General features: G+C 29.9%; 1 protein-coding gene across 1 annotated transcript; it reads left to right on the top strand.

Annotated features, from left to right (window-relative positions):
- The first annotated feature begins 2704 nt into the window (after nt 1–2704).
- LOC140920198 (aspartic proteinase 36-like) lies at nt 2705–5915 on the top strand. The gene is made up of 4 exons (XM_073368097.1): nt 2705–2971; nt 3281–3443; nt 4156–4216; nt 5409–5915. The coding sequence occupies exons 1-4, from the start codon at nt 2958–2960 to the stop codon at nt 5423–5425; spliced, it is 255 nt and encodes an 84-aa protein (XP_073224198.1). The 5' UTR covers nt 2705–2957; the 3' UTR covers nt 5426–5915.
- Nucleotides 5916–12292: the final 6377 nt, after the last annotated feature.

Genomic DNA, 12292 nt, shown 5'->3' with positions numbered 1-12292 from the left:
TCTCTCATAAATCTTTACCATTAACTCTTTTGCAATTTATTTTACCCGTAACATATTACCAATCTTTCAACTACTATTTTCTATTAGTCATTGCTCAGTCATTCATTCATGATGATTAATATGGCATAAAGCATGTATGAGATGATTCTTTAACAAGGTGTGTATTTTATCCACCTATTTTTACATGTATTTTGATGTATATAAACTTATTGAATACTGATTATTTTCTTGATTTTATGGTCTTCTAATGTTTGTCATCGGACCAAGGTAATATTCGGATTTCTTTTTCCACTCATTTGGTTCCTGTTTATTGGCTACATTTGTTTCATTCAAATTTTGTCAATAAGTATATATTTTTTTAAAATCAATGTTTTAAAGTAAAACACTTCACTCTGAAAAAAAAAAAAACACTTTTCTATTGTTGCTAAATTACAACATTCCCTACATTATAAATGTATGTACGTAATGTTAGTCACTTGCATTTCTTTATTGTCACATATGTTGCTTAGGGGTTAGGAATCGAGAGCTTATTTGGAGACTTTGTTTGATGGTATAAAGTTATTATTGGAACATTCATTTTTACTATTGAGCAAGGTGAAAAAAATATTTGTTATTATTTATTATATAACTTTTATGTGGATATTATTTATTATTAACACACATGACATTATAAGTCATTTTACAACTATATGTGAGATTTGAACTCCATCTCAGATACTTTATGGACTAAATTTTAAGTGTTAAGTTTAAGATTATTATTTGATAAAAACATTAATTGTGATTCGGTTTTAAAATAATATTTTTTAACCTAAAATATAATGACATCATATGTTATTAAATGTTTTGTATGCATTAACTAATAAATCAATTTTTTAATTAAAAAAAACTAATTAATCAATATGGTATTATTTTTATTTTGAAATAAAAAATCATATGTGCAATACATGTTTTATGTATTTCTATAATTTTAGAAAGGTTTTAGTGTAAATATTAAAATCAAACTTATAAAAATACAATTAAAATAGAGTTTAAATTATTTAGAAAATTAAAAATTAAATAACAATGAAGTTAAAATTCAACAATATTTTATTTTGCATAAATAACACCATAATAGGATAGTTGGGGTATCCGTTCTCAAATGTGAAAACCATAAATATGTCGAAATTAGATTTGCAACATCTACTTTCATAAAAAAAATTTTAAAAAAAATGACAAATTGTTGTTTTATATGCCATTTTTTTCCCTTTTAATCAAAAAAATATTATTAAACTCACTTCAATTAATTAATTATATATATAATGAAGAGTATATTTAAAAGGAAATATTCGATATAAATAGAAATGAAAATAAATATTCTAAGAAACTTAGTACACTTTCATTTGAAAAGTTTGGAAGACTAATGAAATGAATGTGTTACTAAAAATGAATGAATGTAACCATAATGTCAAGTTAATTGAACTCTTCATTGCTATTAATGGTGAGACTCTTTATGTGCGTACATGGTTTACACCACAAGAAAGTTTTGTCAATTTATCTGACCAAATACAAACTTAGTATTACTCCATTGAAACTCTCTTCCTTGCATTCTTTTTGATTCTGCTTTGATCTTTTGTTCTTTTAACCACCTTCTCTTTATATATTGTTCTAAAGTAAAAATGCAGTTCAACATTTTGACGTTGTTGTTGTTGGCATGCTACATGGCAAATATTATTGTACTGACGGTTGCACCCATTACCTTCCTTTAAAACGGAACTTTCCACTTAACCCCCGTGTTGATATGGACACGCTTAGAGCTCGCGATAAAGCTCACCATTCAAGAATGTTGCATGGTTCAATAGATGTCTTCAATTTCACACTCCAAGGCAACTGAGTTTAGTTTCATTTTATTTTTATGAGATGAGTGAGAGTGAGATTTAAGAGTAACAAGTCAACAAAGATCATTAGAAATCTTAAAGGGTTATTAAAATTACAACTAAACGAAAAACCAACATAAAATAAAAAATTAAAACCATTAAGTTTGCTCAATTTCGGTGTTAAAAAAAACAAAATTACATAGTTTGGAAAAAGAGAAAACCTGGATTTTATTTAATTTAATTTGATGAGGATTAGGAGGAGGAGAACGAAGAATATATTGAAGTTGATGGGGACGAGGAGGAGGAAGAAGAGGAAAAAGACAATGTTGAAAATGATGATGATCTTTGATTCCTATAACATGCATTTTAGTTTTAATATTTGTTATTTTATTACTCTACTATGTTGAAGAAGATGATGATATTTGGTATTTAAATCTACATTTTAATTAAGACTATTTGGTATCTAAATGTATATTTTGTTTAAGACTATGAGTTTGAGACATTGTTTAATTATGCATGTTTATATAGTATTATTCATGTAGAGGTCATCCCCCTATCCCGCAACTCGCTATCCCGGTTTCCTGGGTTGGCCGCGACGCGCCGCAATATGGGATTAACTACCAAGTGCTTATTTATTTTACACAACTATGGGTATGTTTGTATGCTATATGTATGATTAAATTGGTAATGCAATTTTTGTCAATAGCTTGATTTTTCCAAAAAAAAAAAAAAAAAGAAGAATTGGGAAACACTGAGATCTACTTATATTCTATGATAGTATTTGCATTTATTCCCATGTTTTTGTTAATACTAGCTAGTTCTTAATATGAATTTTGGTTTGAAAATTATTGTTAGGTTCTAGGTCTATTGGATGGTTGTTTTACAATAGGTGTAGCACCAAACAATTTGGAGGTTTGACTGGGAAAGGGGAAGCGCTTGAAGGAATATTTGGATTTGGCCTTAGTGTTATATCTGTTTTATCACAATTTCATAAACAAGAATAACACCCAAAGTTTTCTCTCATTGCTTGAAAGGAGATAGTAACGAGGAGGCATTCTAGTTTTTGGTGCAATTTTAGAGCCAAATATTATTGTCTACAGTCCAATGGTCCCATCGCAGTATGTTCTCTTCCATCCTGCTTTTCTTATTTTATTTCCTCAGTTTGTAGTTCCTTTCTCCCCTTCAGTTCCTTTTTTTTTTCTTCCACAAAATTTCATCACGTGACAAACCTTTAATACATTTTAATCATCATTACAGTGAAAATCATTTTAAAATATCGTTACTTTATTGAATGTAAAATGTGATATTGCTAACAATCTATTTAAAATGCTTGTTGATCTGTTTATGTTCTTGTAATTTCGTACTCTTATAAATATTACATTGTGCAATATAGTTGACTAATATTTTCCCTTTTCATTAAATTTCAGGATTCATTACACCTTAAATCTTCAGAGCATTTATGTCAATGGTAAACAACTCCCAATTAATCCAAATGTATTTGCACCCTCTTACGACCAAGGAATTATAGTCGATAGTGGTACAACATTAACCTATATTGTTCAAGAAGCTTATAATCCTATCATTCATGCGGTAGGTTTTCTTATACTTAGCCCAAAATGTTGAACTTTCAAGTATATGTACGTACTACTAACTTCTAAGATAAAATAACAATTACGCTATTATAAAAAAAAAAAAAAATTCTGGTGCCTCTAGAAAAGGTCATGGGTTGTTGCACTATTGTTTTTGGATGTTGGCTTTGGACTAAAATATGTGGGTGTTTGGGCATATTATTCTTTTTTGCCTTTTCTATGGCGAGGAATTTTACATTGCAAGAATATAATTAGAATATTTTCTTATTATTTGGATTCTCACATTTCTTTCTTATTTGATTAGTATTAGTTTTTATTATGTTGTATATATAAATCAATTACGAACCATTCATCATAGTCAATTTATTTTTTAAATCTTGAAATGATTTAATGGAGATTTGTATGCCTTAACATACTTGAGCAATTGAGCACGCTTTATATACATAATATGAAAGAGTGTTTGTCTTATTGTAATTTTTGAAAATCATTAAAATTTTTTGTTTTTGTTAGATATTCAACATTGATAATTTTCCTTCGGTTAGTTTTAACTCTGCGTGTGGAGCATCCATGAAACTAAAACCAGCACAATACCTTGTGCAAAGTATGGTAAGCATGAAATGTTTATGTCTGTTAGAATGCTTGTTATATTATTGCATATAAATAAGTTATTCTTTGAAATTGTATGCAATTGAAGTGCCAATTTGCATCAACAGGACGACACAACGTGGTGCATAGGTTTCCAGAAAGTTGAAAAAGGACTCACAATATTCAGAGGTTAGATGATCACAAATTTAAACACACTATAAACTCCGCAAAGAATTGAAAAAAAAAATAGAATTCTCTCATTTGTTTATTAAATGAAAACTTTCATAAACGGTAAAAAATTCTAAAGATTCTTTTTATATGTGGCTAACAAGTATGCCATCATTTCATCCAGAATTTCTAGTGTTTTACTTCAAAATTTCACGAAATCTGTTACAACTGAAATAGAAAATCACCCGATTGAGTTTTACAATAAATGGTCGGATTCTCATTATCTTCATTCAAATTGATTTCTAATAGATATTTAAATTTGTGTTAATTTTCAATGTCACATAAATCCAATTTCCAAAAAGAAGCTAGTATTTTGTAGTCAACTCTGATAACAATAAATTAGTCTTTGCATGTTTATTTTATGCAAGTAGGATAATCATGAATTAACTAGTATGATCTTATCTTTCGCATATTTTGTTCTAAAAGATAGGTTGATTGTCTATGATTTGGCTAATCCGCGCATAGAATGGACTAACCATAAATGTAAGTTCACCACTCGAATTGTAATTTCTTGCAAGAAGTTTATAACCCTTCTTTCTTTCTGAAAATTGAAAACTATTGTTTTCAAAATTATTGTTAGGTTCTATGCCTATTGGATGGTTGTTTTACAATAGGTGTAGCACCAAACAATTTGGAGGTTTGATTGAAAATGGGGAAGCGCTTGAAGGAATTTTTGAATTTGGCCCTGGTGTTATATCTGTTTTATCACAATTGTCATAAAAAAGAATAACACCCAAAGTTTTCCCTCATTGCTTAAAAGGAGATAGTAATGGAGGATCCATTCTAGTTTTTGGTGCAATTTTAGAGCCAAATATTGTTTACAGTCCAGTGGTCCCATCGCAGTGTATATTCTTCCATCCTGTTTTTCTTATTTTATTTCCTCAGTTTGTTGTTCCTTTCTCCCCTTCAGTTCCTTTATTTTATTTTTCCACAAAATTTCATCACGTGGCACACCTTTAGTACATTTGAATCAACATTACCGTGAAGAATCATTTTAAAATATCGTTACTTTATTGAATGTAAAATGTGATATTACTAAGAATCTATTTAAAATGCTTGTTGATCCGTTTATGTTCTTGTAATTTCTTACTCTTATAAATAATACATTGTGCAATATAGTTGACTAATAATTTCCTTTTTCATTAAATTTCAGGATTCATTACACCTTAAATCTTCAGAGCATTTATGTAAATGGTAAACAACTCCCAATTAATCCAAATGTATTTGCACCCTCTTACGACCAGGGAATTATAGTCGATAGTGGTACAACATTAACCTATATTATTCAAGAAGCTTATTATTCTCTCGTTCATGCCGTAAGTTTTCTTATAGCTAGCCCAAAATATTGAATGTTGAACTTTCAAGTATATGTATGTGCTACTAATTTCTAAGCAAAAATAACTATTATGCTGTTATAAAGAAAATAAAAATTAGGGTATCTCTAAAAAAGGTCATGGATTGTTGCACTATTTTTTTTTATGTTAGCTCTGGACTAGAATATGTGGGTGTTTGGACATATTATTCTTTTTTTCCTTTTCTATGGTGAAGAATTTTACATTGCGAGAACATAATTAGAATATTTTCTTACTCTTTGGATTCTCACATTCTTTTGTTATTTGATTAGTATTAGTTTTTATTATCTTGTATATATAAATCAATTATGAACCATTCATCATAGTCAATTTCTTTTTTATATCTTGAAATGATTTAATGGAGATTTGTATGCCTTAACATACTTAAGCAATTGAGCATGCTTTACATCTTTTATTTTTTATTTATATAATTCTTGTTTTTAATTTTCTTTAAGGGCGTTTGTTTATTTCTCTTGTATTTTATAAATGATTTTGTTCTTAACCTATACTAATGTTCAATTTTCAAATGGATGTGTAGATAACTATTGTCGTATCACGATTTACCACTCCCTTTATTTAAGAAGGAAACCCGTGCTATAAGGTCTCAACCCGGTAGTTACAAATATAATATTTGTTGTTTGTCTTATTGTAATTTTTAAATATCATTAAACTTTTTTGTTTTTGTTACGTATTCAACATTGATAATTTTTCATTGGTTAGTATTAACTTTGCGGGTGGAGCATCCATGAAACTAAAACCAGCACAATACCTTGTGCAAAGTATGGTAAGCATGAAGTGTTTATGCCTGTTAGGATGCTTGTTATATTATTGCATATACGTAAATTATTCTTTGAAGTTGTATGCAGCTGATGTGCCAATTTGTATTAACAGGACTACACAACGTGGTGCCTAGATTTCCAAAAAATGGAAAAGGGACTCACAATATTAGGAGGTTAGATGATGACAAATTTAAACAGACTAATAGAATTCTCTCATTTGTTTATTAAATGAGAACTTTCATAAATGGTAAAAAATTCTAAAGATTCTTTTTATATGTGGCTAACAAGTGTGCCGTTATTTCATCTAGAATTTCTAGTTTTTTATTTTAAAATTTCACGAAATCTGTTACAACTGAAAAAGAAGAACACCGATTGAGTGTTACAAAAAATGTTCGAATTCTCATTATCTTCATTCAAATTGATTTCTAATAGATATTTAAATTTATGTTAGTTTTCAATGTTACATAAATCCAAATTCCAAAAAGAAGCTAGTATTTTATACTCAAGTCCGATAATCGTAAATTAGTCTTTCCATATTTATTTTATGCAGGTATGATAATCATGAATTAACTAGTATGATCTTATCTTTTGCAGATTTTGATCTAAAAGATAGGTTTATTGTCTATGATTTGGCTAATCAGTGCATAGGATGGACTAATTATAAATGTAAGTTCACCACTCGAACTGTAATTTCTTGCAAGAAGTTTATGACCCTTCGTTCTTTCTGAAAATTGAAAACTGTTGTTTTGAAAATTATTGTTAGGTTATATGTTTGTAAACGTCTCTCAGACTACCAATGCAAGTGGAAGACAATCAAGTGTCAGCATAGTACAGATTGGGATAACTATTGTGGCTCTTTTCATGCACATATAATATAATCTCCATGAAATTTCCACATTTGTAATTATAATTGTGTGCATCATTACTCCCAATTCAAACTTCAAACCCAATTGTTGATTGTTATGCAAGTAGTTGAAACTCTAGTATTATGTAATATGCTAATCTAATGATGATTGTGTTTTGGATTCTTATTTTTTGTTTTTGTAAGAGGTAAATGTGTTCTATACAAAGTTTGATGGGATTAAAGCAGGAATTCCTCTATTTTTTGAAGAGATGATTGTGTTTGATACATGGATTTTGATTTTGATTTTAGTTTTTTAATGAAGAAAAAAGATGTCGTAAAGAAATTTGTTGGCAGTAAGATAATTTTTAAATTGTAAAAGTATTGTTATTTGATGTATTTGCTTGAGTTTATTCATGCTCATTATCACAGTTTATTCATGCTCATTTTGGTGAAAGCCTTGTACACACCTGAGCATATATAAGGCTTCCAACAATAGAAGCATAAAAAAAAAATACTTTATTAGTTTCAGCTCAAAATCATTCTTAGGGCATTGGTTCAAATTAAACTTATCACCCTTCACAATGAGAGTAATATTTGGTGAACGATATTTCATATGAAATCTCTCTAAAACCTTATTGATATAGGTTTCCTGTGATAGATCTAAAATACCTCGAGGTGTCTCTATGGATCTTAATGTCAATGACAAGATGCCTCAACCATATCCTTCGTATCGAAGTTTTTAGAGAGAAGTTGTTTCACCTTATGCAACAAACACTTATCATTTGAAGCAAACAAAATATCATTCACATATAGAATTAGAAAGCAAATTTTACTCCCACTGACCTGGTATGTGCATTGATCCATGGGATTTTCAACAAATCTAAATGAAGATATTGTTCCATGAAATTTAAGATACTACTGGCAAAAGGCTTGTTTTAATCCATATATGGATTTCTTAAGCTTACAAATCAAATGCTCCCTATTGCTAGAGGAGAAACCTTTAGGTTGTTTCATATAAACCTACTCCTTTACATCACCATTAAGAAATGTTGTTTTCACATCCATTTGATGTAGCTGAAGATCAAAATTCCCAACTAAAGCCAGGATGACATGAAATTCTTATATACAAGAGAAAAGGTCTTTATGTAATCAGTCCATGCTTTCTGAGTAAATCCGTTAGCAACGAGTTTGGCCTTGTATCTCTCAATGTCACATAATGAGTATTTCTTAGTCTTACAGACCTATTTAAAACCAATGGCCTTTGTTCCATTAGGTAACTCAAAAAGATCCCAAACAACGTTTTTTATGGAATTCATCTCATCAATCATGACATCATATCACAAGTTTGACTCTTTTCAACTCATGGCTTGTGTAGATGTTGGAACCAAGTTTATTTTATACTTATAATTTTTATGATAACAAAATTATTTTATGAGAACAATATATTTAAGTTCAAAGAGTATGGAAGAAGATATAGTCAAGATTTGTAGAAGATTTAATCAAGTTTTATGTACAACAAAATATGAACATAATCAATCTGAAGAATTTACAAACACAATTTGAACAAAATACGAATAGAATTAATCTGAAGAATTTACAATCTCAATCTAAACAAAAAAGGAACATAATCAATTTGAAGAATTTACAAACGCAATCTAAACAAAATACAATTTAGAATTAAACAAGGATTAAATTGAATCCTAAATTTTAACTATAAATAGACACTCAAAGTTGAAGAAGAAAATCATCGAAAAACAGAAAATAGTAGTCTTAGAGTTCAAAGAGAGAAATACTTGTTCAAGTTAGAGATATTTTCTTATTGTTATTTTCTTAGAGTGTGAAAGTTATTATTATCATCAACTTTTTAGAAGCAACTACTCAAGTTCCAATCTTTTGTATCCAACTCGATAGTTATTTAGTTTCTTATTCAATCTGAAGTTGTCAGATTGTTAGTAGAAGACTTAACTTGTAAGGTCAATGTGGTTAGTTCCTCAAAAGTCCGGGGTTGTCAGACTGTTTGGGAAGACTGACTTGGAGGGTCAGATGCTTTGTAATTCAAGGTATTTGAATTAGTGGATTAAAGCCTTCTGAATGAGGAGACTAGATGTAGCCAAGTTAGCAGTGAACCAGGATAAATCTACGTGTCAAATTATTTATGCTTTCATTGCTTGCTACCTCTGAATCCGATTGCTTATACTCCAAGTAAGTCACCAAAACCAAATTAGTTTTTTATTTATTAATAAATTATCAAAAAGTTATCAACTTTGGCAAACACAATTCAAACCCCTTTCTCGTGTTTGCACCTTCAATTGGCATCAGAGCTTGGTCTCAAGATTGAGCACTTTCTAGTGTTTGAGAAAAGATCCAAAAGTTCAATATGTCTGGATTCACTGAAGAAGCTGTTGGAGGAAACATCAACATACCACCTCTGTTTGATGGATAACGTTTTGTATTGAAAAAGACACACTGAGAAGTTTCTATATTTCATAAGATCTTGAACTTTGGGGTTGGTGGAAGATAGTTATATTGTTTCGAAGAATACTGACGGTATTAAAATTGTAAGAAATGAGATGAGTATTGATCTGAAGAAAATGTACAAGATGCATCAAAAGTCCAGAACATTCATGACAAAGGCAATCACGTTCAAGGAGTTTGACAAGTGCACTAAGAAGGAGACAATCAAGTTCAATGAGTACGAAGGAAGCAAACAAGTTCAAGATGCAAAGGCAAACCTCTTAGTCAAAAAGTATGAGTTGTTCAAGATAGAAGAAGATGAAGACATTGAAACAGTATTTTCCAGATTCCTGACCCTGGTCTCAAGATTAAAGGTACTTGAGAAGAGTTACACTACTTCTAATCATGTGAAAAAAATTCTTAGGAGTTTGACAAGAAAGTGGATACCTTAAATTGGAAGCAATCAGGAAGCAAATGATCTGAATATTCTAAAACTAGAAGAATTACTCAACTATCTCAGATCACATGAAATTGGGCTTGAAGAAGATGAGCCCAAAAAGAAGAAAAAGACTCCGGCCTTGAAATCCAAGCAGAAAAAGGTTCTAAGAAGCAATCATAGTTCAACATCAATTGAAAATACCACATGTAAGTCAGATAAGCATGAACAAGTATTTCAAGATTTTCTTGCTAATGGTATGGAAAAAAGCAAACATGCTTATATGATTTATGGAGTAAGAGAAATGGTAAAACAGGTATAGGATTTAAAGAAACTATAATTGAACCTAAATCTATTCCCTTTGATATCTTGTGTATAGTTTGCTCTAAGAAAGGTCACTCCAAATTATCTTGTCCCATGTTAAATACAAGGAAAAACAAGAAACCTTTCAAGACTAACAAACCAAGACCCAACCAAATTTGGGTACTTAAGAACAAAATTATCTTTGTTGCAGATGTCGTCATCAATCAAGTTAAAACACCAATTATGGTACATAGATAGTGGATGCTCATGACACATGACTGGAGAAAAGTCTATGTTCCAAGAACTAACTTTGAGCAAATGAGGCACAATGAATTTTGCAAAAAGGCTAGATCATTGGTCAAGGTACAGTTGGTAATGGTACTTCCCCTTATATTAAAGATGCCTTGGTTATTAAGGGTCTTAGCCATAATTTATTAAGTATTAGTCAGTTAAGTGATAGTAATTATGATATTATATTCAATCAATAAAACATGCAAGACAATTAGTCAAAATGATGTATCTGTACTCTTTATGGGTTAGAGGCAAAATAACATTTATAAGATAAATTTGTTTAGTCTAGAGAAACAAAAGGTTAAGTGTCTAATGTTAGTAAATGAAGAGAAACTAATTTGGTACAAAAGATTAGGTCATGCAAACCATAGATTAATTTCAAAATTGAATATACTTCAACTTGTTAGAGGTCTACCTAAGCTTAGTTACAAAACTGAAATTATGTGTGAAGGTTGTCAAAAGGGAAAACAAACAAAAAACTCCTTTACCCCTAAGAACTCATTCTCTACCTCAAAGCCCCTTGAGATCTTACATATAGATCTCTTTGGGCCAGTGAAAACAGTCTCTCTAAGTGAAAGAAATATGGCTTTGTTTAAGAAGTAAGGATGAATCCCACAAAATGTTTATCACATTTTGCAAACAAATAATGAGTGAAAAGGGTCTTAAGATTGTAATAATTAAAAGTGATCATGGATGAGAATTTGAAAGCAAGTTCTTTGAAATTTTTTGTGATGAGAATGAAATCTCTCACAACTTCTCCTGTCCTAGAACAACCCCCAAAATGGAGTTGTAGAAAGAAATAGTAGATCACTCCATGAAATGGCAAGAACCATGTTAAATGATAAGAATGATGCAAAACACTTTTGGGCTGAAGCAATTAATACTGCATGTTATATTCAAAATAAAGTCTATATTAATAAAACACCATATGAATTGTGGAAAGGTAAAAAGCCTAACATCTCTTATTTTAAACAATTTGGTTGTACTTGTTATATGTTAAACGCTAAGGATAAGCTTGGTAAATTTGATTCGATATCTCAAAAGTGTACCTTCATTGGATACTCTAAAAGATCCAAGGCTTATAGAGTGTTGTTGAATAGGAAAACTCATATTGTGGAAGAATCCATACATGTTATATTTCTGACCATGCACATCCATATTTGGACAACATATGTTTTTATGAATTCTCTCTAATATGTTTAAACGCCTAATGGCACATTTCTTAGACATGTCAATATGTTTTCCCTTAATCCAGTCAACACTAGTTTCAAAGTAAGCAAAATCAAGAGTATTGAGTACCCCATCTTTCACTAACCTTTCTATTCTCTCTATGGAAATAGGTCCCAACATATTCAAAATTATAAAATAATTCAAATTATGTATTTTTATGAAATTAAAGGAATATCCAAAGAGTACAAGTCTAGAAACTGAAATCAAGTTTCACGAAAAACTTGATACATACAAAGTCCTTTCTAATTCAAAAACAAAACCATTATTCAAAGTCAAATTACAAGTTCCAATAGTCTCCATGTGTGAGCCCATTTTCCTTCTTGATATGACAATTTGCTCATTTCCCAT

The sequence above is a fragment of the Cicer arietinum genome, chromosome 4 (genome assembly GCF_000331145.2).
Source record: "Cicer arietinum cultivar CDC Frontier isolate Library 1 chromosome 4, Cicar.CDCFrontier_v2.0, whole genome shotgun sequence".
NCBI classification, from domain to species: domain Eukaryota; kingdom Viridiplantae; phylum Streptophyta; class Magnoliopsida; order Fabales; family Fabaceae; genus Cicer; species Cicer arietinum.
This window is presented reverse-complemented; position numbering and strand designations above follow the sequence as displayed.